Source organism: Eulemur rufifrons, chromosome 16 (assembly GCF_041146395.1).
Source record: "Eulemur rufifrons isolate Redbay chromosome 16, OSU_ERuf_1, whole genome shotgun sequence".
Lineage (NCBI taxonomy): Eukaryota > Metazoa > Chordata > Mammalia > Primates > Lemuridae > Eulemur > Eulemur rufifrons.
This window is the reverse complement of record NC_090998.1, coordinates 7,950,649-7,974,221: the sequence shown is the minus strand read 5'-3', so window position 1 is coordinate 7,974,221 and position 23,573 is coordinate 7,950,649. Positions and strand designations below refer to the sequence as shown.

Genomic DNA, 23,573 nt, shown 5'->3' with positions numbered 1-23,573 from the left:
TGTCTCCTTTAAAAGAGGCCAAGCCAAAATAGAACAATATTCACTTTATCTCAGTCTACTAGTATATGCTTTTCTTTTCTTTTCCTTTTTTTTTTTTTTTTTCTTAATTTTTTTTGAGGCAGAGTCTCACTCTGTTGCCCAAGCTAGAGTGCCATGGTGTCAGCCTAGCTCACAGCAACCTCAAACTCCTGGGCTTAAGCAGTCCTACTGCCTCGGCCTCCCGAGTAGCTGGGACTACAGGCATGTGCCACCATGCCCGGCTAATTTTTCTATATATATTTTTAGTTGTCCGGCTAATTTCTTTCTATTTTTAGTAGAGACGGGGTCTCGCTCTTGCTCAGGCTGTTCTCGAACTCCTGAGCTCAAACGATCCACCCGCCTTGGCCTCCCAGAGTGCTAGGATTACAGGCGTGAGCCACCGCGCCTGGCCTCAAATAATTTTTTAAATCTGCAAATCTGACCTAAGTTTACCTCTGATTTTCCATTCTCCCTATTGATTATTATTTTGTTGTATATTATATTTTATGTTGGCATATCTCTTCTGTTTGCCTTTGCTCCTACAATCTCAGCACTCTTTATTCAAAGGCATTGGCAATGTAATCTAGAAATTTATGAAGGACAAAAGAATGGAAAGAAGCAAGGAGAATGGAGCACAGAGTTGCTAAGGGTCAAGACCAGAAAGTGATTAGGGGAGCATTGATAGGAGATAGACAAGGAAGCAAAGAGGTCTTTAAATTGCTTTGCCTCTCTGTAGCTAAGAAGAATGTTCTCTTTTCAGACCATCAAGTGACTTAACTGTTGGGTTTGTGTTTCTCTTTTTTTCTCATTAAACTTTGTTTTAATGGGTCTCAAAATTCTGTGACAGATTTTTGGTCAAGTTATTTCCATTAAAAAGTACTGATTTTGGCCGGGCGTGGTGGCTCACGCCTGTAATCCTAGCACTCTGGGAGGCCGAGGTGGGCGGATCGTTTGAGCTCAGGAGTTCGAGACCAGCCTGAGCAAGAGCGAGACCCCATCTCTACTAAGAATAGAAAGAAATTATATGGACAGCTAAAAATATATATAGAAAAAATTAGCCGGGCATGGTGGTGTATGCCTGTAGTCCCAGCTACTCGGGAGGCTGAGACAGGAGGATCGCTTGAGCTCAGGAGTTTGAGGTTGCTGTGAGCTAGGCTGACGCCACGGCACTCACTCTAGCCTGGGCAACAGAGTGAGACTCTGTCTCAAAAAAAAAAAAAAGTACTGATTTTAAAAACTAATAACTTAAACTGCCACACAAAAAGAAACAAAAGTCCACAAAACATTTTCTTTTCCTCCTGAAAGTTTTATGATGCATTGTTATTAACAACCAGTCTTTTACTATTAAACTTAAATGGCCAATTGAAACAAACAGTTCTGAGACTGTTCTTCCACCACTACTTAAGAGTTGGGTGGCAGGTATTAGGGATAATATTCATTTAGCCTTCTGAGCTTTCTGAGCAGATTTGGTGACCTTCCCAGCTCCAGCAGCCTTCTCGTCCACCACTTTGATGACACCCACAGCAACCGTCTGTCTCATGTCACGAACAGCAAAACCACCCAGAGGAGGATAGTCTGAGAGGCTCTCGACACACGTGGGCTTGCCAGGAACCATATCGACAATGGCAGCATCACCAGATTTCAAGAATTTAGGGCCATCCTCCAGCTTCTTTCCAGAGCAGCGGTCAATCTTTTCCTTCAGCTCAGCAAACTTGCAGGCAATATGAGCTCTGTGACAATCCAGTACAGGAGCGTAGCCAGCAGTAATTTGGCCTGGATGGTTCAGGATAATCACCTGAGCAGTGAAGCCAGCAGCTTCCATTGGTGGGTCATTTTTGCTGTCACCAGCAAAGTTGCCACGCCGAACATCTTTGACAGACACATTCTTGACGTTGAAGCCCACGTTGTCCCCTGGAAGAGCTTTGCTCAAAGCTTTATGGTGCATTTCAACAGACTTTACTTCAGTTGTAACATTGACTGGTGCAAAGATGACCACCATGCCGGATTTGAGAACACCAGTCTCCACTCGGCCCACAGGGACAGTACCGATACCACCAATTTTGTAGACATCCCGGAGAAGCAGATGCAAGGGCTTGTCAGTTGGACAAGTTGGTGGCAGGATGCAATCTAGAGCTTCAAGCAGTGTGGTTCCACTGGCATTGCCATCTTTATGGGTGACTTTCCATCCCTTGAACCAAGGCATGTTAGCACTTGGCTCCAACATGTTGTCACCATTCCAACCAGAAATTGGCACAAATGCTACTATGTCAGAGTTGTAGCCAATTTTCTTAATGTAAGTGCTGACTTCTTTAATAATTTCCTCATATCTCTTTTGGCTGTAGGGCGGCTCAGTGGAATCCATTTTGTTAACACCAGCAATTAGTTGTTTCACACCTAGTGTGTAAGCCAGAAGGGCATGCTCACGGGTCTGCCCATTCTTTGAGATACCAGCTTCAAATTCACCATCACCAGCAGCAACAATCAGGACAGCACAGTCAGCCTGAGATGTGCCTGCGATCATGTTTTTGATAAAGCCTCTGTGTCCTGGGGCATCAATAATAGTCACATAATATTTGCTGGTCTCAAATTTCCACAGGAAGATATCAATGGTGATCCCACGCTCACGCTCAGCTTTTAGTTTATCCAAGACCCAGGCATACTTGAAGGAGCCCTTTCCCATTTCAGCGGCCTCCTTCTCAAATTTTTCGATAGTTCTTTTGTCGATCCCACCACATTTGTAGATCAGATGGCCAGTAGTGGTGGACTTGCCCGAATCTACGTGTCCGATGACGATGTTGATGTGAGTCTTTTCCTTTCCCATTTTGGCTTTTATGCGTGGTTTTCACAGCACCTGTGTTCTGGCGGCAAACCCGTTGCGAAACAAGCTGGGTTTGTGTTTCTTTATCTCTGAGGGGAACCGGAAACAGAAGATGGTATCTTACAACCGCTTCTTCTCCCTTCTTCCCTTATGATCTATTGCATCTTAAACCAACCATGGCAGAAATTTTCTGGGTCCTCATCCTGTTTCTCAATGTCTATTTCATCATAAGCTATAGTCGTAACTATCTTATCATTTAAAAACCCTGTTTGGTTCAACCCCGTTGATTGGAGTTTTTATGGAAGCTCCGTTACGTAGGCATGTTTGATTAAATCTTCAGCCATTGGTGATTGAACTCAATCTCCAGCCCCTTCTTCTCCCTGGAGGGGTGGGACTGAAAGTTCTAACCTTCTCATCACAGGTTTGGTTCTTTTGGCAACCAGCCCCCATGCTGAAGCTATCTAGGGGACCATCAAGAGTCACCTTATTAGTATAAACCCACAGGCATGGTTGAAAGGGGCTTATTACGAATAACGAAAGATGCTCCTTCTATATTTCTCTGAAACTATTTCAGGAACTGGGGACAAAAACCAAATAGATATCAAAAGATACTCCTTGATCCTTATAGCTCAGAATCTGGGAATAAGACCCAACTAGTATAACAAAAGATACTCCTATCGCCCCCATCACCAAGGAATTTTTAAGGCTTCAGAAGCTCTGTGTAGGATGAAAACTAAGTATGTGTATTTCTTATAGTATCACAGTATCACAAGTTCCATATTCATATACCCATACTAGATTTTCCACAAGAAAATCTACTTGAGTCTACTAAATATCTTATGGAGATGTTTGTGATGTTAATAGAAGGAATGGTCCCCATTTCAGAGACTATGTGAGTGAAAGGATCTCTAAGCTCTGAGTAATGACATGGAAAGAAACCAAAATATCGGTCTCTAAAGTACTGGGGATTGTTGGGCTGAAGAAGGTTAGAATTCAGGGGGACACTCTGCCCCTCCCTCAGCTTGCAATGGCAGGACAGCAATTTGCAAAGACCAAGGTCTTCCTGCAGTCCTCTCTGCGTTTCCCATGTAAAGATAGGCCCCTTTACTAGGCTTTCTTATCAGCTCATAGACAGTGACAGCGCCAGAGGGTCTAGGAGCAGACTCTACTCTTCCCATAAATTTACTTTCCCACATTTTCCCTCCTTTTGGAATCTTGAAGATATTCTCTTCTGTGTCTTGTGACTTAAAGGAAGAAGCTGAGGCAACATTAATACAGAGAGTTTATTTGGGCCACGATTGAAGACAGATGCCAGGGAGAACACTTCTAAGTTGCCTTGGGAAGTGCTGTGGAGAACAAAGGAGAGGCTCACGTTTTAGAAAAAAGGACAAACCAGGAGGGGAGGTGGTTACAAAAGTTGTCAGTCAGGAATTCTCATCAGTGTACAGAAATAGCATTGGTTAGTGACTGGCTGTACATTGTGGAACTACAGGGTGTATGGCATGCTACGGCTACTCGGCGTCAGTCTACAGGCTGCATAGCAAGGGGCTTCAAAAGGTAATCATTTAGCTCAAGGAAGAGAGTTGATGTGACTCCTGTTACATTTTAAAGGGGCTCACATTTGTCAGATTAAAAGTTGTTTTTCTTTCTTATCACTATATAATATTTATAGCTCTTTGTTAAAATATTATTTAAGGAAGGCCTCTAAGCCACTGCCTTGAGAGACAGAGAGATACTTTTGAACCGAGTGCCCGAGATGGGCACAGCATATATTAATAAACTTCTGCTGATTAATCTGACTTTTGCTTTCAGGAGAGTGTCTCAATTAAGAACCTATGAGGAAAAGAAAAAATATTATATTTTCTCCTTATAGCATAGAATTCATGAAGCCTGCTTCTGATTTTATACAACTCAGCTCCCTTTACCTAATCAGGGTGATCAGAAAACATTACTAACCTCTGCTCAATATTAGTCTTGATGCAACAACAACAATGTTTCCTCAACTTTGTAGACAGTTTCTGGAATGTTCCGTTTTGCAATTACATTCTTGAACAATGTCCATGGGTTTTATGTTACTTACTGTATTACTACTCTTAATATCTAAGTCATATCCATTCAACCAGACTTTTGTTTACTTCCTAGGACACTGATCAACACATGGATTAAAGCATGCATAAAATAAGTAAACAATACAAAGGTTCGTTAGGGAGCACTTAATTTAATTATGGTTTACAGATAAAATTCTTTAGTTTTCTATTTTGCATGCAAGAATGAATAGGAATCAGAAATTTTATGTTAGGAACTGAAGAAATGATAGGAGTATTCTTGTCAAAATTTTCATGAACTATTTTCAGTGTGTTTCTCAATTCCTCTTTTGGTTTTTCCTATGTCTTTAAATCACTGGAAACTTTAGTTGAAACTATGACTTCCTCTTTTCAAGTATACTTAGTATTGGAAATCTCTTAGTCTTACCAGAGTGTGTAGCCATATGTCTCCAAGATCTGGCCTCTTTGAATGAAGCCAGGTCTCTGGGTAACATCTTCAGGGAAAAAGATACAGAAGGTTCCTGGACCTTCTGAAACAGGGAGCCCACATGATGGTGCAAGAAGGGCGACCTCAAGGTGAGCATTCCCTTTCTCAGTTCCACAAAGAAAGGGCTAATAGAAGTGTGTGATGAGATGGTAAGAATCAGCCGGAGAGAAGAGGTAGACAATGAACAGATTGAAGGGCTAGTGATTGAACCAATATAGTAGACTCGTGAAATAAAGAGTACTGCCAAATCTGCAGATTTTATCAAAAGTTAAGGGAAACAGAGGAGATTTACACAGTCGAATGTAAATAGCTAAAAAATAGATTATTAGATATCTCTGTTCTTAAAAGTCGTTTGACTATTTTCTGAAATTCAAACAGCAGTATTCTTTTAAATCACCGTGGCTTACTTTTTTGTACTCCTTTCTCATTCTTTTCAAGAGGAAAAAAATTCTCTTTTTTTTTAATGTATGAAAATTGACTATCCATGAATAGTATTTTTTATTTTTATTAAAAAAATCATATGGCTACATAATAGTTGTACATATTTATGGGATGCATGTGATATTTTGATACATTTTGATATTTTGATACAAGTATGCAATGCATTATGATCATATCTAGATAATTGGGATATCCATCACCTGAAATATTTATCATTTCTTTGTGTTGAGAACATTCCAGATCTATTCTTCTAGCTATTTTGAAATATAACATAAATTATCAGTAACTATAGTCGCCCTATTGTACTACCAAATGCTACATCTTATTCCTTCTATCTAACTGTATTGTTGTACCCATTAACGAACCCCTCTATATCGCTCCCTCCCCACTACCCTTCCCAGCCTCTGGTAACCACCATTCTATTCACTACTCTCTATGTGATCAGTTTTTTTTTTAGCTCTCACATATGAATGAGAACATACTAACTTTGTCTTTCTGTGACTGCCTAATTTCATTTAACATGTTGTCCTTCAGTTCCACCTACGTGTTGCAAATAACAGGATTTCATACTTTTTAATGGTAGAATAATATTCCATTGTGTAAATATAACACATTTTCTTTATCCATTCATCTGTTCATGGACACTTAGGTTGATTCCATATCTTGGCTATTGTGAATAGTGCTGCAATAAACGTGGTAGTGCAGATATCTCTCTGATATACTGAAGAAATCAAATATTAATACAGGGATATGAGAAGTGTGAGACAAAAGTAATGTTTTGAGAAAGACAGGAAATCAACAGAAGAATGTAATATTTAAGAAGAAAGAATAAGGAAAGGGAAATTACAGTCAGTGGAGGATGCATTTTGCCCAAATTGTTTTGGGTTTCAGAGCTACTACCTGGTTATTTATTTGGAGAGACTTTGCAAGCTCACTTCTTGCTTGAAGTTTTTAATTACTCTGAAGTTCTTCATCCAGTTTCTTCATTGCTCTGAGCTTCCTGGGGATTCTGGCTCCCTGGTCCTCTGGTAATTAATTGCATTTGTCTTGCTGATCTTGCAGAGAAAGGAGTCTGTTGGTGCCTGAGGCTCTGGTGTGTTGCTGTGATTTCCATGGCACTCCTCAGTGTTTGTTTCATTGTGAGCTGTGTGGGTAAGTTCTCCACTGACATGCGTTTCCCATGGTCTCTTTCCCTCACGTATTCTAAAAAGATTCCCTGCAGTATGTTCTCCTTTACCCCATTACTATGTCAGCTCTTACTTGGAATGCCACACTTTCTTGATTTCTCCTCCTCTGTTGCCCGCTCTTCCTTTATCTTTTGATAAGTGACTCTTGTAGATTTACTTTACTTAGTTTTATTAGCATTTTTCTGAATCACAGCCTCACATATGCATGTCATGTCCTTGTAGCCATCATCTAAGACACCATCTTCCAGGACTGGGTCCACTAGTGATCATGTGTTCTCTACTCACAAAACTGCTCTAATGGGAGTCCACCTCTAATTGCTTTTACAGTTGTGATACTTTAGATTACAGTCTTTGATTCACGTTGGAGTCTTTCCCAATATGAGAGGAAAAAGTGTTCAAATGAAATAATGGAGATAAAGAGAATACAATATTTCTTCCCTGTTCTATTTGCCTCCAAATACATACCTCAAGTTCATTGTGTGAGAGGTCTCAAAGAGCTTCTTGCTCTCCAATCCACAGTGTGGTCCTCTATTCACTGATGAAGTGATTGAAAATAGTTATTGAATGGTCTGGGAGGGAGTGAAAGTGACTTCCTATGTCAAACAGATCATGGCTCCAGTTCCCTCGAAGATGTAAATAAATCTCATAGTGTTTAGTAAAACACAAATAATCATCACTAAAGTTAGAGTTTGGTTTGCTTTTCACAATCAAGTGCAAGAGAGAAGGGGGTTTAAGAATGAATTCATTAATTCAAGAAGAAACAGAAATTAGGAACCCCAAAACATGGGCTAAAGAAAGATAGAAAGGTTTAACTGTGCTGAGCTCAGTGGAAGGACACAAAAGAAATGAGCAAAGAATCAGGCCAGGACCTGAGAGAGAATAGGCCTTGTTCAATGTGTACACCCATGAACATAAAGCTAATTTAAAATGTCTCCATAAATGTTTAAAGTCTCCCCTTGTTTGTTATTTACTCCGTATGTTTATCTGTGACTACATACAGTTAGAAATATTTAGAAAACATCAAAAATAACCTGTGTGCTTGCTTCATGCTTATTAAAATTAAGGAGAAGCAGACATCCAATGAGTCAATAAATATCTACTGATGACTTTGTGACAGTCACTATTCTAGGCATTTGTGATTGATGTAGAAAACAGGTAGAATCTCAGCCCTAGAATATGGAGCTTAAATTCTAGTGGGGAAAACACCAAAAGTAAAGGGGAAGACATATAAACAAACAAATAAGATAAATGAATACAAGCAAGTGATAATTCTGCATGGTCATAATTGGGCTCGTGTAGAGAAAAGAGTGGGGGTTGGAGGAAACCCGGCATGGCACAGACATAGAGAATAAGGCTCTATAGCAAAAGATGGATGAACGCTAATCCTTGCTCTTCCTTCGCAGTGACTTATCATTTTACACATGGCAAAATTGACAAAAGGCTGTCTGAACTACACATGTATCATTCAGGTCTAAGCTGCCTCAGTGAAGGGACAAGGGTGACAGGTAAATCTTCACAATGTTTAACTAAACTTTCTCTTTTTTCAGAGAAGGATCAGGATTGAATTCAAGATTGGTGTGTTCTATTGTGTATGTGTGTGTATGTGCATTTTATTAAAGTTTCTGCTTGGATATCTTCATGACTTCTCTAAACTTACATGTTAATATTGGACTCCGGATATGCCCCACCGCAACAATTCTTTCTTCAGACTTCTTGATCTCAATAAATTCTATCAACCTACATACATGTAATTTGCTCAAACCAATCCTGAAAATTATTCATAATAATTCTCACAATTTTTATATTCTCTTCACCTTCAAATGCATAAAATTCTTTCTTTGATATTTAAGGTTCCTCATTATTAGTACCCATCTTGATTCCAAGTACCAGCTTTATCAATAGTCAGGATGACACTGCCCCCCACCCCAAATATAGTGCTGGTAACTTTGTATGTGGAGAGTTGGGAGAGTTGAATTCCGGATCGTGGTCTGCTTCACCCGATGCCTAGTGAAAAAGCCAAAAAGAAACAATGTACATGAATATAGTGGTCTTCATAGCCTTAATCCTTCCAAGTAAATAATGTAACCTAGGCAGATGTCAGACTTTTGCTACTTCAAGAACTAATTAATTCACGCCTCTGTTTCCATGGAGAAACTTTGGAGAAGTAAAGAAAGGGCAGAAGCTTCTTTGTATTTCTCTGAGATGCTAGAATTTTCTCTTTTTTGGTATTTGGCAAGAACATACATGGGATGCAAATGGTGGTTTCTCTACTCTCTCTGACCTGTGGTTTTCTTATCACATGGAGGTTCTTTGGTGCAATAATTGTGGAGCTGACTCCCACTTATGTTGGAGTACTCCTGCAACAACTAGCATTTAAAAGAATATTTTCCTGGAAGCAGCAATAGGCACTTCAGCTTTTGCATTCAGAGTGGGCTGAAATGGGACAGAGATGGATATTATTTAAATTAACTCCACATCCATCTGGTATAAGAGACTGTAAATTGTATATACAACTAACATTATGGCTAACCAGGCTGTTCAATACAACTGATCCAAGTTACAGATAAGCTTATATGATAAAGTTATTTTATATAATGCCATATCAGCAAATGAAAGTGTTCAAATTTTAACAGTGTCCTTTCAGATTGATGATGAAAAATGAAAATAAAACTCCAAACAAAATTTCCATTTTGATTAAAGTTAAAAAGTGATTGAAATTCACTTTGTATCTTCCCCAATTTTTTTCCCACTCAGCTCAGTGTCAGAGTGTTGAGACGTTCTGCTGTATAGGTGCAGTTCCTGCAAGAGGCCCGTACTCTGCCTAGATCAATTTTCTTTGGACTGTTTTGCTTGTCGATCCCCCACAAGGATTTTGAAAGAGCGTGTACCCTCTTATACAATTTAATTTGACATCTATCCTCCTTCATCATGCTATAGAAGCAGGGGCTTTAATTTCTGGAACATTGTAAATATTGAGTTCAAAATCCAAAACTGTTATGGCTCTTTTAAAAATGTATTAATATCTATTCGTGTCTAAATATCATTACAAAGTTTTCACCCCCATTATCTATTAAAAAAGAATAAATATATTTTATTTAATAGTTGTTTTATATCATTCTCTATCCCCTCCAACTAATATTTACATCACACTTCTGCCATCCACTAAAATATGTAAATAAGTATGTTTAATATTTTAATTTCCTGTGGACCACCAGGCTTTGAGTGTTATAAAATTTGTTCTGGATTGACTTATTTTTACAATTATTGGCAGGACACAATATTCAAAACATCACAAATTTGTTATATATTTTGATAAATTGTTAGTAATAAAGTAAAGCTCACTGATAGTCTACCTGTTAATGAGATGAATGGACCTTTTAAAAAATGCAATCAAATGTACTAATAACTATAATGGGATAATATTATTGCTAGAATGAGACAGATTTCAGCATCTATTTTGCAATTTAGTGACACAAACTGATAAATCTTGCTCACGTAAATAAGTAGATAGGGGCTGGGTATGGTGGCTCATGCCTGTGATCCTAGCACTTTGGGAGTCTGAGGCGGAAGAATTATTTGAGGCCAGGAGTTTTAGACCAGCCTGGGCAATAGTAAGACCAGTCTCTACAAAAAAATTAGCCAGGCATGGTGGTGTGTGCCTGTAGTATCAGCTACTTGGGAGGCTGAGGCAGGAGGATCACTTGAGCCCAGGAGTTGGAGGTTGCAGTGAGCTACGATTTTGCAGCTGCACTCCAGCCTGGCAACAGAGCAAGACCCTGTCAAAAACAAACAAACAAACAAACAAACAAACAAACAAACAGAGTAGATAGGGATGGAAAGGGCTTTTTTAGACTTTCATCCAATTTTTGGAATTGTTTCAGAATTGCCTGCCTAAGATTATATAATGATCTATTATAAAAAATTATTTGTAATGGTCTGTTAACTAAGAATTTGAAAAGGTTATTCTGCAATGTTGTTGAAAGTAAAGAATAAGAAATAGAATAATTTGCAAAAGATTTGTTATTTCTCGGTTAGTAGTCATTTGCTTTCTCAATTTCTAGGAAGTATACCCAAAAAGTCTTAATAAGGCTTATCAAATGATTATTATTATTATTTTTTTTTTTTTTTTTTGAGACAGAGTCTCACTTTGTTGCCCAGGCTAGAGTGAGTGCCATGGCGTCAGCCTAGCTCACAGCAACCTCAAACTCCTGAGCTCAAGGGATCCTCCTGTCTCAGCCTCCCGAGTAGCTGGGACTACAGGCATGCACCACCATGCCCGGCTAATTTTTTCTATATATATTTTTAGCTGTCCATATAATTTCTTTCTATTTTTAGTAGAGATGGGGTCTCGCTCTTGCTCAGGCTGGTCTCGAACTCCTGAGCTCAAACGATCCGCCCACCTCGGCCTCCCAGAGTGCTAGGCTTACAGACGTGAGCCACCACGCCCGGCCCAAATGATTATTATTTACACTTGTTTTTTTTACACTTACAAAGCACTTTGATCAGCTTATTATTCTCAGAATGGATTGTGAAAATAAAGTATGATTAATGTCAGTATGCCCTTTTGACAAATGCTTTTATTGGTCACAGTATTTTTTGTCAGCCTTGGGACTGAAGATTTTACATATCGAACTTATGAAAAATGTTTGGCATATGTAACTCAATTGGCAAAGTCAATCCCCACCACCAAAATAGTTAGATAAATTAGACTTTTAAAATTCAAATCATATGTTAACACATACTTTGAGGAATATTATAAAAAGCAATCATTAATAATTAAAAGAATGTATAATTAAGGTACATTTTCAAAAGCAGCCAATGTTCAAATGATATAGATATGGTTTATCTATTTTATTAATTTAATAACATTATAAAAGCAAGAATAAGTCTGTAGATTGTTTTTAAATCACTTAATATATAATGATATAACAACATAAAAAATGAATGCAATAGAGCTACATATAATAACATGGATGAATCTTAGCAATGTGGTATGAAAAAATAAGCTGAAGATCACATATAATTACTTAAAAATTCAAAACCCAACAAATCTAAACAACTTATTATTTAGGCATGCATATACATATGCTAAAATTATATATAATAAATATCATATTGATTATATATAATCAAAATATGTCAGTGAATTTATATATGGTTAGCTATAGATTTCTTTAATCCTAGCAGAGTTGCAAACTGGTACTTCTGAAGGGAAAAGAGAGAGAACTGATCATTGTTTAAGAATAAGTGCTTGATATACTGTGTGAAAATTAGTAATAGGTGCCATTTATTAAGTGATTATTCTATGTTAAGCAAATTTATAAAATGCTGTACACATACTATGTGATTAAATCTCCCTATGAGGTTGGCACAATTATTATTTCCATTTTAAGGATAACATTACTGAGGCTCAGAGAGGTTATATAAATTGCCCCAAAACATGCATCATAAATGGTGGAGCCAGAATTCTAATGAAGCATAATTCTAGTTCTTATAAGCAACCTGTGAATAGTTATCATTTATAAAACCTAAGGCTCGGTGGCTTGCCCAAGATTGTTGAGCAGAGCTGGGTTTCCGGATTCATCTGTGTTAGTCATTTAAAACTCCAAGAGAACTTGGTGCTTGTAATGTATAAGGGGCATGAAACAACCAGGGGAAAAAAAATCAATAGTGACTTTCTTTGCAAAAACAAAACAAAGAATTCTGCCAATAAACCATAGTAAATATGGAGGACTTAAGTTTATTTAAGATCAATTCTATGGCCCCAAATTATGTAATTTAGGGAACAATAAAAACTTGAATTAAGAAACCATCTTGAGAAAGCAACCACAGATCCTGGAGTTTTATGTGTATAGAACATGTTTCTTTAATCTTATTTGTCTCTTCTTGCATTTGTTTCTTTCACAAAACACAGAAAAAGTCTGGGGATGTTGCCCAAGTAGTTGGAAGTCATTTGGTTCCAGCTGCTACCTCATTTCTCCTGAAGAGGATGTTTGGACTCAGAGTGAGCAGAACTGTGTTGAGATGGGGGCACATTTGGTTGTGATCAATACAGAAGCAGAGCAGGTACTTTTTTTTTCATTTTTCACTTTTTTAAAAAAGAAAACATTGTAGAAGATCATTTTTCATTTGAAAAATTTTAATTGTGAAAAAAACACATAACAATATTTGTCTTAAACATTTTTAAGTGTTCAGTTCGGTAGCGTTTACTACATTCACATTGTTGTGCAATGGATCTCTAGAACTTTTTCGTCTTGCAAAACTGGAGCTCTGTACCCACTGAACAACTATCAATTTCCCCATCGTGGAAGACTCTGGCAATCATTCTTCTACTTTCTATTTCTATGAGTTTTACTATTTTAGATGCCTCACGTAAGTGAAATCATGCAGTATTTGTCCTTTTATGAATAACTTACTTCATTCAGCATAATGTCTTCAAGGTTCATCCGTGTTATAGCATGTGACAGGGTATTCTTCCATTTTAAAGCTAAATGATATCCCATTGTATGCCTAGCCCACATTTTCTTTTTACTTTTTTAATTTGATTTCTTTTTTTCTCAGATTTATTGAGGTATGTTTGAAAGATAAAAGTTGTATATATTTAAGGTATACAATGTGATGATTTAATATATATTGTGAAATGATTATCACAACCAAGCTAATTAACATACCCATTACCTCAGATAGTTAACTTTCTTCTTCTTCTTTTATTGTGGTGAGAACACTTAAGAAACTACATTTCCTTCCATTCATTTGTTTATTGTTATTTAGGTTGCTTCTACTTCGTATCTATTGTGAATAATGCTCCAATAAATATGGGCATTCAAATGTCTCTTTGAGATCCTGCTTTCAATTCTTTGGGATATATATCCACAAGTGGGATTTCTGGATCACATGGTAATTCTATTTTTAAGTTTTTGAGGAACCTCCATACTGTTTTCCATAGTGGCTGCACCATTTTACATTGTCACTAAGAGTGCACAAGGGTTCCGTTTCTCCAATACTTGCTATTTTGTGTCTTTTTTTTTTTTTTTTTTTTTGGATAGTGGCAATCCTAATGGGTGAGAAGTGATATCTCATTGTGGTTTTGATTTGAATTCCTTTAATGATTAGTGATGTTGAGCATCATTGTATATGCTTGTTTGCCATTTGTGTATCTTCTTTGGAGAAATGTCTATTCAAGTGCTTTGTCCACTTTTTAATTAGGTTATATGTTTTGCTATTGTTGAATTGTATGTGTTCTTCATACATTCTAGATATTAACCCCTCATCAGATATATGCTGATTTGCAAATATTTTCTCCCATTCCATGGGCTGCTGTTTCACTAGTTATTTCCTTTGTTCTGCAGAAGCTTTTTAGTTTGATGTAGCCCCATTTGTCTATTTTTGTTTCTGTTGTCTGTGCTTTTGGTATTATATCCAGTACATTGCCCATTTCAATGTCATGAATATTTTTCCTTATGTTATTTTTTTCTATTTATGCAAAAAATGGGCATTGGGATTTTGATAGGGATCACATTGAATTTGTAGTATGGACATTTTAACTTTATTAATCCTAGCAGTCCATGAATGTGGGACGTCTTTCCATTTATTTGTATCTTTTTTGATTTCCTTCATCAATGTTTTGTAGTTTTTGGAGTAAAAGTCTTTTGCTACCTTGGTTAAGATTATTTCTAAGTATTAATTCTTTTTTATGTCATTTTAAATGGGATTATTCTCTTATTTCCTATCAGATTGTTTATTGCTAGTGTGTAGAAATGCTACTGATTTTTGTATGTAGATTTTGTGTACAGCATCTTTGTTAAATTTGTTTATTAGCTTTAAGAGTATTTTTAGTTTAATCTTTAGGGTTCTCTCTATATTAGATCATGTCATATGTTAACAGAGACAGTTTTATTTCTTACTTTCCGATTTGGATGATTTTTATTTTGTTTTCTTGCTTAATTGTTCTGGCTAGGACTTCCAATACTATGTTGAAAAGAAGTCGGCCGGGCGCCGTGGCTCACGCCTGTAATCCCAGCACTCTGGGAGGCCGAGGCGGGTGGATCGTTTGAGCTCAGGAGTTCGAGACCAGCCCGAGCAAAAGCGAGACCCCGTCTCTACTAAACATAGAAAGAAATTATACAGACAGCTAAAAATATATATAGAAAAATTAGCCGGGCATGGTGGCACATGCCTGTAGTCCCAGCTACTCGGGAGGCTGAGGCAGGAGGATCGCCTGAGCCCAGGAGTTTGAGGTTGCTGTGAGCTAGGCTGACGCCACGGCACTCTAGCCCGGGCAGCAGAGTGAGACTCTGTCTCAAAAAAAAAAAGTGACAAGTGGCTGGGTGCGGTGGCTCATGGTTGTTATCCCAGGACTTTGGGAGGCCAAGGTGGGAGGATCTTTTGATGCCAGGAGTTTGAGACCAACCTGGGCAATATAGTGAGGCCTGGACCTCTAAAAAAAAAAAAAATAAGTGATGAGAATGGGCATCCTTGCTTTGTTTCAATCTTAGTGGGAAAGCTTTCGGTTTTTCACCATTGAGAAGGATGTTAGCTGTGGGCTTTTCATATACAGATTTTATTATGTTGAGTTACTTTTCTTCTGTTCCTTGTTTGCTGAGTATTTTTGTTAGGAAAGGATGTTGAATTTTGTCAAATGGGTTTTATGCATTAATTGAGATAATCATTTCATTTCTGTCCTTCATTATGTTAATGTGGTTTATTACACTGATTTTCATATGTTGAACCACCCTTCATTCCAGGAATAAATTCCACTTGGTCATTGTGTATAATCCTTTTAATATACTATTGAATTCAGTTTGGTTGTATTTTGCTGAGGAATTTTATATCAGTAATCATCAGGCATATTAGTCTGTTGTTTTCTTTTCTTGTAGTATCTTTTTTATGGTTTTGGTATCAGGAAAATGCTGGCCTCATAAAATGAGTTCAGAAATATTCCCTCTTCTTTAATTTTTGGATAGTGTTTCAGGAAGATCTTACAGGTGTTAATTATTCTTTAAATGTGTGGTAGAATTCACCAGTGAAGCTTTCTGATTCTGGGCTTTTCTTTGTTGGGAGATTTTTGATTACTGATTAAATTTTCTTACTAGTTATTGATCTATTCAGATTTTTGTTTCTTCATGATTCAATTTTGGTAGGTGGTTTGTTTTTAGGATTTTATCCATTCTTCTAAGTTATCTAATTTGTTGGTGTATAATTATTCATAGTAGTCTCTTAAAATCCCTTTTATTTCTGTGGCATCAATTGTAATATCCCTTATATCACACCTAATTTTAGTCATTTGAGTCTTCTCTTATTTTTCTTAGTCTAGATAAGTGTTCGTCAATGTCTCCTACTATCATTGTGGTACTATTTCTCATTTCACTTCTGTTAATGTTTTATCTATTTAGGTGCTCTGATATTTGGTACATGTATATTTATAATTCTTATATTTTCCTTCTTTGTCTCTTATGACAGTTTCTGAGTTAAATTCTATTTTGACTAAGTATGGCTACTCATGCTTCTCTTGGTTAACATTTGCATGGAATATCTTTTCCCATATTTCCACTTTCAGCATATGTGAGGTATAAAGCTAAAGTGAGTCTTTTGTGTACAGCATGCAGTTGTATTTTGTTTTTTTCTTTTAAAATTCAGGAATCTATGGCTTTTGATGGGGCAGCTTAATCCATTTACATTTAAAGGAATTATTGATGGAGAAGCACTTAATATTGCCATTTGTTTTCTCACAGGTATTTTGTCCTTCTTTTCTCTCTCACTGCCTTTGTCTTTCATTGATTTTCTATGGTGGTATGTTTTGATTCATTTCTCATTTCCTTTCATGTATCTTCTATAACTATGTTCTTGTGGTTATCGTGGGAATTACATAAAATATATTACAATTATAAATATTTATTTTAAGATAACTTTAATTGCATACAAAAAACCCTCTATTCCTTCATATTTTCCCCCACTTATTTACTCATGTCACAAATGACATCTTTTTATATTGTATATTCATTAATACAGATTTTATAATATATTCATTTTATTTTATTTTTAACTTTTTTTTTTTTTTTTTAGACAGAGTCTCGCTCTGTTGCCCGGGCTAGAGTGAGTGCCGTGGCGTCAGCCTAGCTCACAGCAACCTCAAACTCCTGGGCTCAAGCAATCCTACTGCTTCAGCCTCCCGAGTAGCTGAGACTACAGGCATGTGCCACCATGCCCAGCTAATTTTTTCTATATATATTTTTAGTTGGCCAGATAATTTCTTTCTATTTTTTGGTAGAGACAGGGTCTCGCTCTTGCTCAGGCTGGTCTCGAACTCCTGATCTCGAGCGATCCACCCGCCTCGGCCTCCCAGAGTGCTGGGATTACAGGCGTGAGCCACCGCACTCGGCCAATATATTCATTTTATACTTCTATCTTTAAAATTCTATACTAGAATTAAAAGTGATTTGTACACTAACATCACACGTTATAGAATTCTGTATTTGTGTATATATTTACTTTACCTGGAAAGCTTTCATATACACTCATGATTCTATCTGCTATCCTTTCATTTTAACTTGACTCCCTTTAGTATTTTTTTAGGGCAGTTCTAATGATGATAAACTCTCTCAACTTTTGTTTATCTGGGATATTCTTACTTTCTTCTTCATTTTTGAATGATGGTTATTCCAGATAACAGTTTTCTTAGTTGGCATTTTTTTTTCTTTCAGAACTTTGAATGTATCATCACAATCTCTTCTGGCCTGCAAAGCATCTCTGAGAAATCTGCTGATAATTATGGGAGATCTGTTATACATGATGAGCACTTTTCTCTTGCTGCTTTCAACATTCTCTCTTTGTGACTTTTAACAGTTTGATTAGATGTGTCTCAGTGTGAATCTCTTAGGATTATTTCTGACTATAGTTGATGTTATTGAATTAGTATGTCCATTTCCCTCCTCAAATTTGGGCAGTTTGGGGCCATGATTTCTTCAAATAGATTCTCTTTCCTGTTTTCTCTTTATTCTCCTTCTAGGACTCCCATAATGCATAAATTGGCCCATTTGGTGGTTTCCATAGGTCCCTTAAGCTCTCTTCATTTTTCTTTATTTCTTTGTATTTTTGTTCCTCTTACTTGATAAGTTCAAATGACTGGTCTTCAAGTTCACTGGTTCTTTCTTCTGCTTGAGAAAGTCTTCTGTTGAACCTCTCTAGCAAAAATTTCAATTCAGTTATTGTATTCTTTGGCTCCAGAGTTTCAGTTTGGTTTTTTAATAGTTTCTATATGTTTATTTATATTCTCATTGTGTTTGTGCATGATTTTCTGAATTTTTTTTTAGTACTCCATTGATTACTAAACTCATTAAAACCTTTAAGATAGTAATTTTGAAGTCTTTGTCAGGTTATTCATAAATCTCCATTTTTTTAAGGGACAGTTTCTGGAGACTTATTTTGTTCCTTTAATTTAGCCGTGTTTCCCTGTTTCATTGCATGCCTTGGGATCTTTTGTTGAGATTTGGGCATTTAAAAACTCACTTCTTCCAGTGTTTATTGACTGGCTTTATACAGGGGAAGACATTCACCAATCATCCTGGCTATGGATTCCAGGGGTTGCTCAAACTATTTCTGGTGATGCATCTTCCCTGTACTTGTGTGTGTGCCCACTTTTTAATGGGGTTGTTTAATTTTTCTTGCTGATTTCCTTGAGTTCTATATAGATTCTAGTTAGCAGCCCTTTATTGGATGTAGAGAATGCAAATATTTTCTTCAATTCTGTAGGTTGTTTATTTGCTCTAATGATTATTTCTTTGGCTCTGCAAAAGGTTTTAATTTGATCAGGTCACATTTATTTATTTTTGTTGTTGCTGTGATTGCTTTTGCGGTATTCTTCATAAACTCTTTGCCAAGGCTGATGTCTATAGGAGTTTTTCCAACATTTTCTTCTAGAATTTATATGGTTTCATGCCTTAAGTTTAAATCTGTTACCCATTGTGAGTTGATTTTTATGAGTGGTGAGAGGTGTGGATCCTGTTTTAACCTTCTATATGTGGCTATCCAGTTTTCCCAGCACCATTTATTGAATAGGGATTGTTTTTCCTAGTGTATGTTTTTGTCTGCTTTGTCAAAGATGAGATGGAAATATGAGGATGGTTTTATATCTGGGATCTCTGTTGTGATCCATTGGTTTATATCTGTCTTTTTGTGTTAGTGCTATGCTGTTTTGGTTACTATAGCCTTGTAGTATAGCTTGAGGTCTGGTGAATTGATGCCTCCTAATTTGTTCTTTTTGCTTAAGGTTGCTTTGGCTATATGTGGTCTTCTCTGGTTCCATATGAAATGTAGAATTATTTTTTGTAGATCTGAAAAAATTGATGTTGGTATTTTAATAGAGATTTCATTGGATTTATAGATCACTGTGAGTAGTATAGACATTTTAACAACGTTTATTCTGCTGATCCTTGAGCATCCATGTTATGTTTTTGCATGTGTTTACATCCTCTGCTATTTCCTTCCTTAGTGTTTCATAATTCTCCCTGTAAAGGTCTTTCACCTCCTTATTTAAACATATTCCTATGTATTTCATTTTATTTACTGCTATTGTGAAAGGTATTGAGTCTTTTATTGGGTTCTCAGCTTGACTGTTTTTGGCACATATGAATGCTACTGATTTGTGAACACTGATTTTGTAACCTGAGACTTTGTTGAATTTATTTATCAATTTCAGTAGTCTCTTGGCATAATCTTTGGGGTTTTCTAAATATAAGATCATACCATCAGCAAAGAGTGATAGTTTGACCATTTCTGCTTTCAGAGATGCCTATGATTTTTATGTTAGGCCTCTTCACATAATCTCACATTTCTTGTAGGTTTTGCTCTTTTCTCTTATTTCTTGGCTCAGTGTCTGTGACTAACTTGTTTAATTCGAAGGTGTTGTCTTCAAGCTCTGAGATTCTTTCTTCTGCCTGATCTAACCTATTCTTAAGGCTTTTTCCTCTGTCTTTTGTTCCATTTAGTCCCTCAATAGACTGGATAATGCCCATCGGCAATCTGCTACTTAGCCCAGCAACGGAAATGCTAATCTCATACAAAAACACCCTTGCAGACACACCCAGAAATAATGTTAATTTTGTCACCTCTTGGCCCAGTCATGTGGACATATAGAATTAACCATCACAACATCTAAACATATTTAAAAAAGACTGAAAGCACAAAAATGGACTTATGGACTTTTGTATATTTAAAAACAATTCCATTTCTTGGTTAAAAAAAAAAAAAAAAGAAAGAAAGAATGATACTATGTTTGAGATTGGGATGCCTGTGTTAGGTCTCTCTCCTCCCTGAGATGATGTTGGTGTTTTTTGGCCCGTACTTCTGGTCAGTGTACCATCATATGACTCCTTGTACCTTGTGCTTTCTTCTAAAGAATGGCTTTAAAGGCTACAAAGAACTCTTATTCTGTTCACCCTGGAAATTCTAAAGTCTATGACTCCTTTTTCTTCATGCAGAATTTCATTGTCCAGCAGCTGAATGAATCACTTTCTTATTTTCTGGGGCTCTCTGATCCACAAGGTAATGGCAATTGGCAATGGATTGATCAGACGCCTTTCAAGAAAAATGTCAGGTGAGTGCAGACATAGATTAATGAACCATTGGGTCTTGTTTACATAGAAAATTTAGGGAAATTTTGTTAGCAGTGACTATTAATGTTAATATTAATAATTATAACAATTATCAGGATGTAACAATTATTAATCCCTTATTAGGCACATGTATTTTCTTAAACTTCATAAAAACTTCTCTCTTTCAGAACTAATTTTACAAATGAAACATTGAATAACTTGTCCAAGATCAATAAACTAGTAAGATGAGAAACTGGGTCTCAATTCATGTCTATCTGATTCCAAAAAGGGTGCTATAAGCCATTTCATTAATATTTTTCTGCCTCTCAACACAACTAGATATGTAAATTCATCTGTAGTTAATAAGATTCAAAATATCTGGGTCAGAACTATGTACGATTGTAGTAGGATAATTACATGAGAGTACTTCTTGTCGCTTTAAAGAAAAGAACTTACTTTAATTATACATTACCTTATTTGATTCTCACACAATCTTGTGAATTATTTAGAGACTTTATTATGATTCCCATTTGCATAGATGAGGAATCTATTACCTGGGGAGATTAAATTACTGGAAGGTCAAAATGAGTGAGTAGCAAAACCAGGTCTTTTTTTTTTATTTTAGCATATTACATGGGTACAAATGTTTAGGTTATGCGCATTGCCCTTGCCCCACCCGAGTCAGAGCTTAAAGCATGTCCATCCCTCAGATGGTGCACACCGCACCCATTAATTGTACATATACCCATCCCTTCGTCCCCCACCCCCATCTGCCTGACACCTGATGAATGTTACTACTAATGTGTACTTAAGTGTTGATCAGTTAATACAAATTTGATAGTGAGTACACGCAGTGCTTGTTTTTCCATTCTTGTGATACTTCACTTAGTAGAATGGGTTCCAGCTGTAGCCAGGATAATACAAGAGGTGCTATATCACCATTGTTTTTTGTGGCTGAGTAGAACTCCATGGTATACATATGCCATATTTCATTGATCCACTCATGTATTGATGGGCACTTAGGCTGTTTCCACATCTTTGAAATTGTGAATTGTGCTGCTATAAACATTTTAGTGCAGATGTCTGTTTTATGGAATGTCTTTTAAAACCAGCTCTTTTAACTCCCAAAAATAATGTTCAAGCTCCTACCCCTACCATAGACTGTATTCCTTGGAAGCAGGGTAACTTGGTGTCCAGACACATGCATCTTAACACTCATTTAAGGCAGCTCCATGAGGACAGAGATATTTAGGAAGAGTACACAGATGTAAGGAGGCAGCCTGTATGATGTGTCAGTAAGAAAGGAATTGTTCAATAACTGAGGTCAGGATAAGGGCTCTGTAAAGAAGAGTAAATAAAGATCAGGTTGCAGGGAAAAGGTCCGAGAGTGCACCATTTTAGAAAAATTTTGCCAGGAGAATGTTAGAGGAACCAATGTAAAAGTATGTGTCCATACTTGAGGTTTTTGAGAAGGGCAATATGAGAAGGGGGTGTGATCACTGGAATGCCCTCTCACCTTGAACCATTCTGTTCAACCCCAAACCTATTAATATATAATTTCTAATCAGTCACTGTGCATTCACTAAGGAGCATTTCTATCTTTTCTTTTCCTTTAGGTTCTGGCACCCAAGTGAGCCCAATTTTCCTGCAGAGCAGTGTGGTTCAATAGTTTTCTGGAAACCTGGAGGATGGGGCTGGAATGATGTTTTCTGTGGTACTAAAAGGAATTCAATATGTGAGATGAAGAAGATTTACCTATGAGTAGAACTTTATTCACCGACACCTTTAAAACTGGGACCTATCATGGAATGATAATTTCTTCTTGTAATTTGCATATAATCCTTATGTCATGGAGGTTCACAGAAATAGTCAGATGCCTTTCTCCCTTTAATCATACTTTTCTAGTTTCCTCTTTTCCACTAATGGTAGAATGAGCTCTTTCTCTCTTTATTCTGTTCTTTCATTTGTTATTCATTCTTTTCTTTCCTTTCTTCATATTTTCTTCCATAAACATTCCTTGTGGAATAGTACAGAGACTGTACTATTTTGTCTGTTAGAAGATTTATAAGGCAATATCTTTTGAATAATATGACCTTCCTTCCTCACATGCCATAAAGAAATCTTTTTGGTTAAGATGGTAGTTGGAACAATAATCATCTGGAACTGAAGCATCTGCTTTTTAGATAGCTCGTTCACATGGCAGCAACTTGGTGTTGGCTATTGCTAGGAGGCCTGTGTTCCTCACCACGTGGAACTCTCCATAGGGCTAACTGACTCTCCTCACAATGTGGTACTAGCTGCCATGGGAGCAAATGATCCAAGAGAACAAGTGAAAGCAGCAATGTCTTTTATGATCTAGCCTCAGCAGTTACGTACCATAACTTCTGCTGTGCCCCACTGGTCACACAGACCAGACCTGATATATAAAAAAGGGGACTACCCAAAGGCCTGAATACCAGAAGGTGAGACTCACTGGGGGCCATCTTGGAGGGTGACTATCACGACAGCATTTCTTTAAAAAGTTACAAAAAATGTGTGTTGGGGAAGAAAATAATTAAAAATTCTTCTACACTAAAATTATGCACTTTTTTTCATCAAGACACTAAAGAACTGGGGAAAGATATTTTAAACACTTATAACTAAAACAGTATTAATACCAAGAGTATGTGAACAACTGTCACAAATCAATTAGAGGAACATCAAGAAATGGGCAAAATATTTGAACAAGTACTTTGTAGAAGAGGAAATATATACATTAAACATGTTTTATAGAGATACCCAGCTTCATTCATAATCTGAGAACTGTAAGTCAAGACCATAATACACCATTTTATACTCATTTTAATGGAAAAAAAGAAACCAATAATACCAAGAGTTGGAGGAAATAATATATCAATGGGATCCCTCATACATTACTGGTTTCTGTTTACCTTGGTACAACTGTTTTGGAAAGTACATAAATGTACATTTTCTTTATATAAATGTCAT

At 36.8% G+C, this 23,573-nt stretch overlaps 1 protein-coding gene and 1 pseudogene across 1 annotated transcript; one reads left to right on the top strand and one right to left on the bottom strand.

The window, feature by feature from the left end:
- Nucleotides 1–1,303: 1,303 nt before the first annotated feature.
- Nucleotides 1,304–2,872, bottom strand: LOC138396395 (elongation factor 1-alpha 1 pseudogene; annotated as a pseudogene).
- Nucleotides 2,873–5,432: 2,560 nt separating this feature from the next.
- Nucleotides 5,433–22,346, top strand: CLEC6A (C-type lectin domain containing 6A). The gene is made up of 5 exons (XM_069491086.1): nt 5,433–5,457; nt 8,400–8,501; nt 12,917–13,062; nt 20,472–20,587; nt 22,202–22,346. The coding sequence occupies exons 1-5, from the start codon at nt 5,433–5,435 to the stop codon at nt 22,344–22,346; spliced, it is 534 nt and encodes a 177-aa protein (XP_069347187.1).
- The last annotated feature ends 1,227 nt before the right edge of the window (nt 22,347–23,573 follow it).

Bases quoted from the DNA above. Each gene is read 5' to 3' on its own strand.
- CLEC6A (XM_069491086.1), top strand. From the start codon at position 5,433: ATGGTGCAAGAAGGGCGACCTCAAG. The intron at 8,502-12,916 runs GTAAATCTTCAC...ACACAGAAAAAG, and splicing joins TGAAGGGACAAGGGTGACAG to TCTGGGGATGTTGCCCAAGT. The intron at 13,063-20,471 runs GTACTTTTTTTT...TTCTTCATGCAG, and splicing joins TCAATACAGAAGCAGAGCAG to AATTTCATTGTCCAGCAGCT.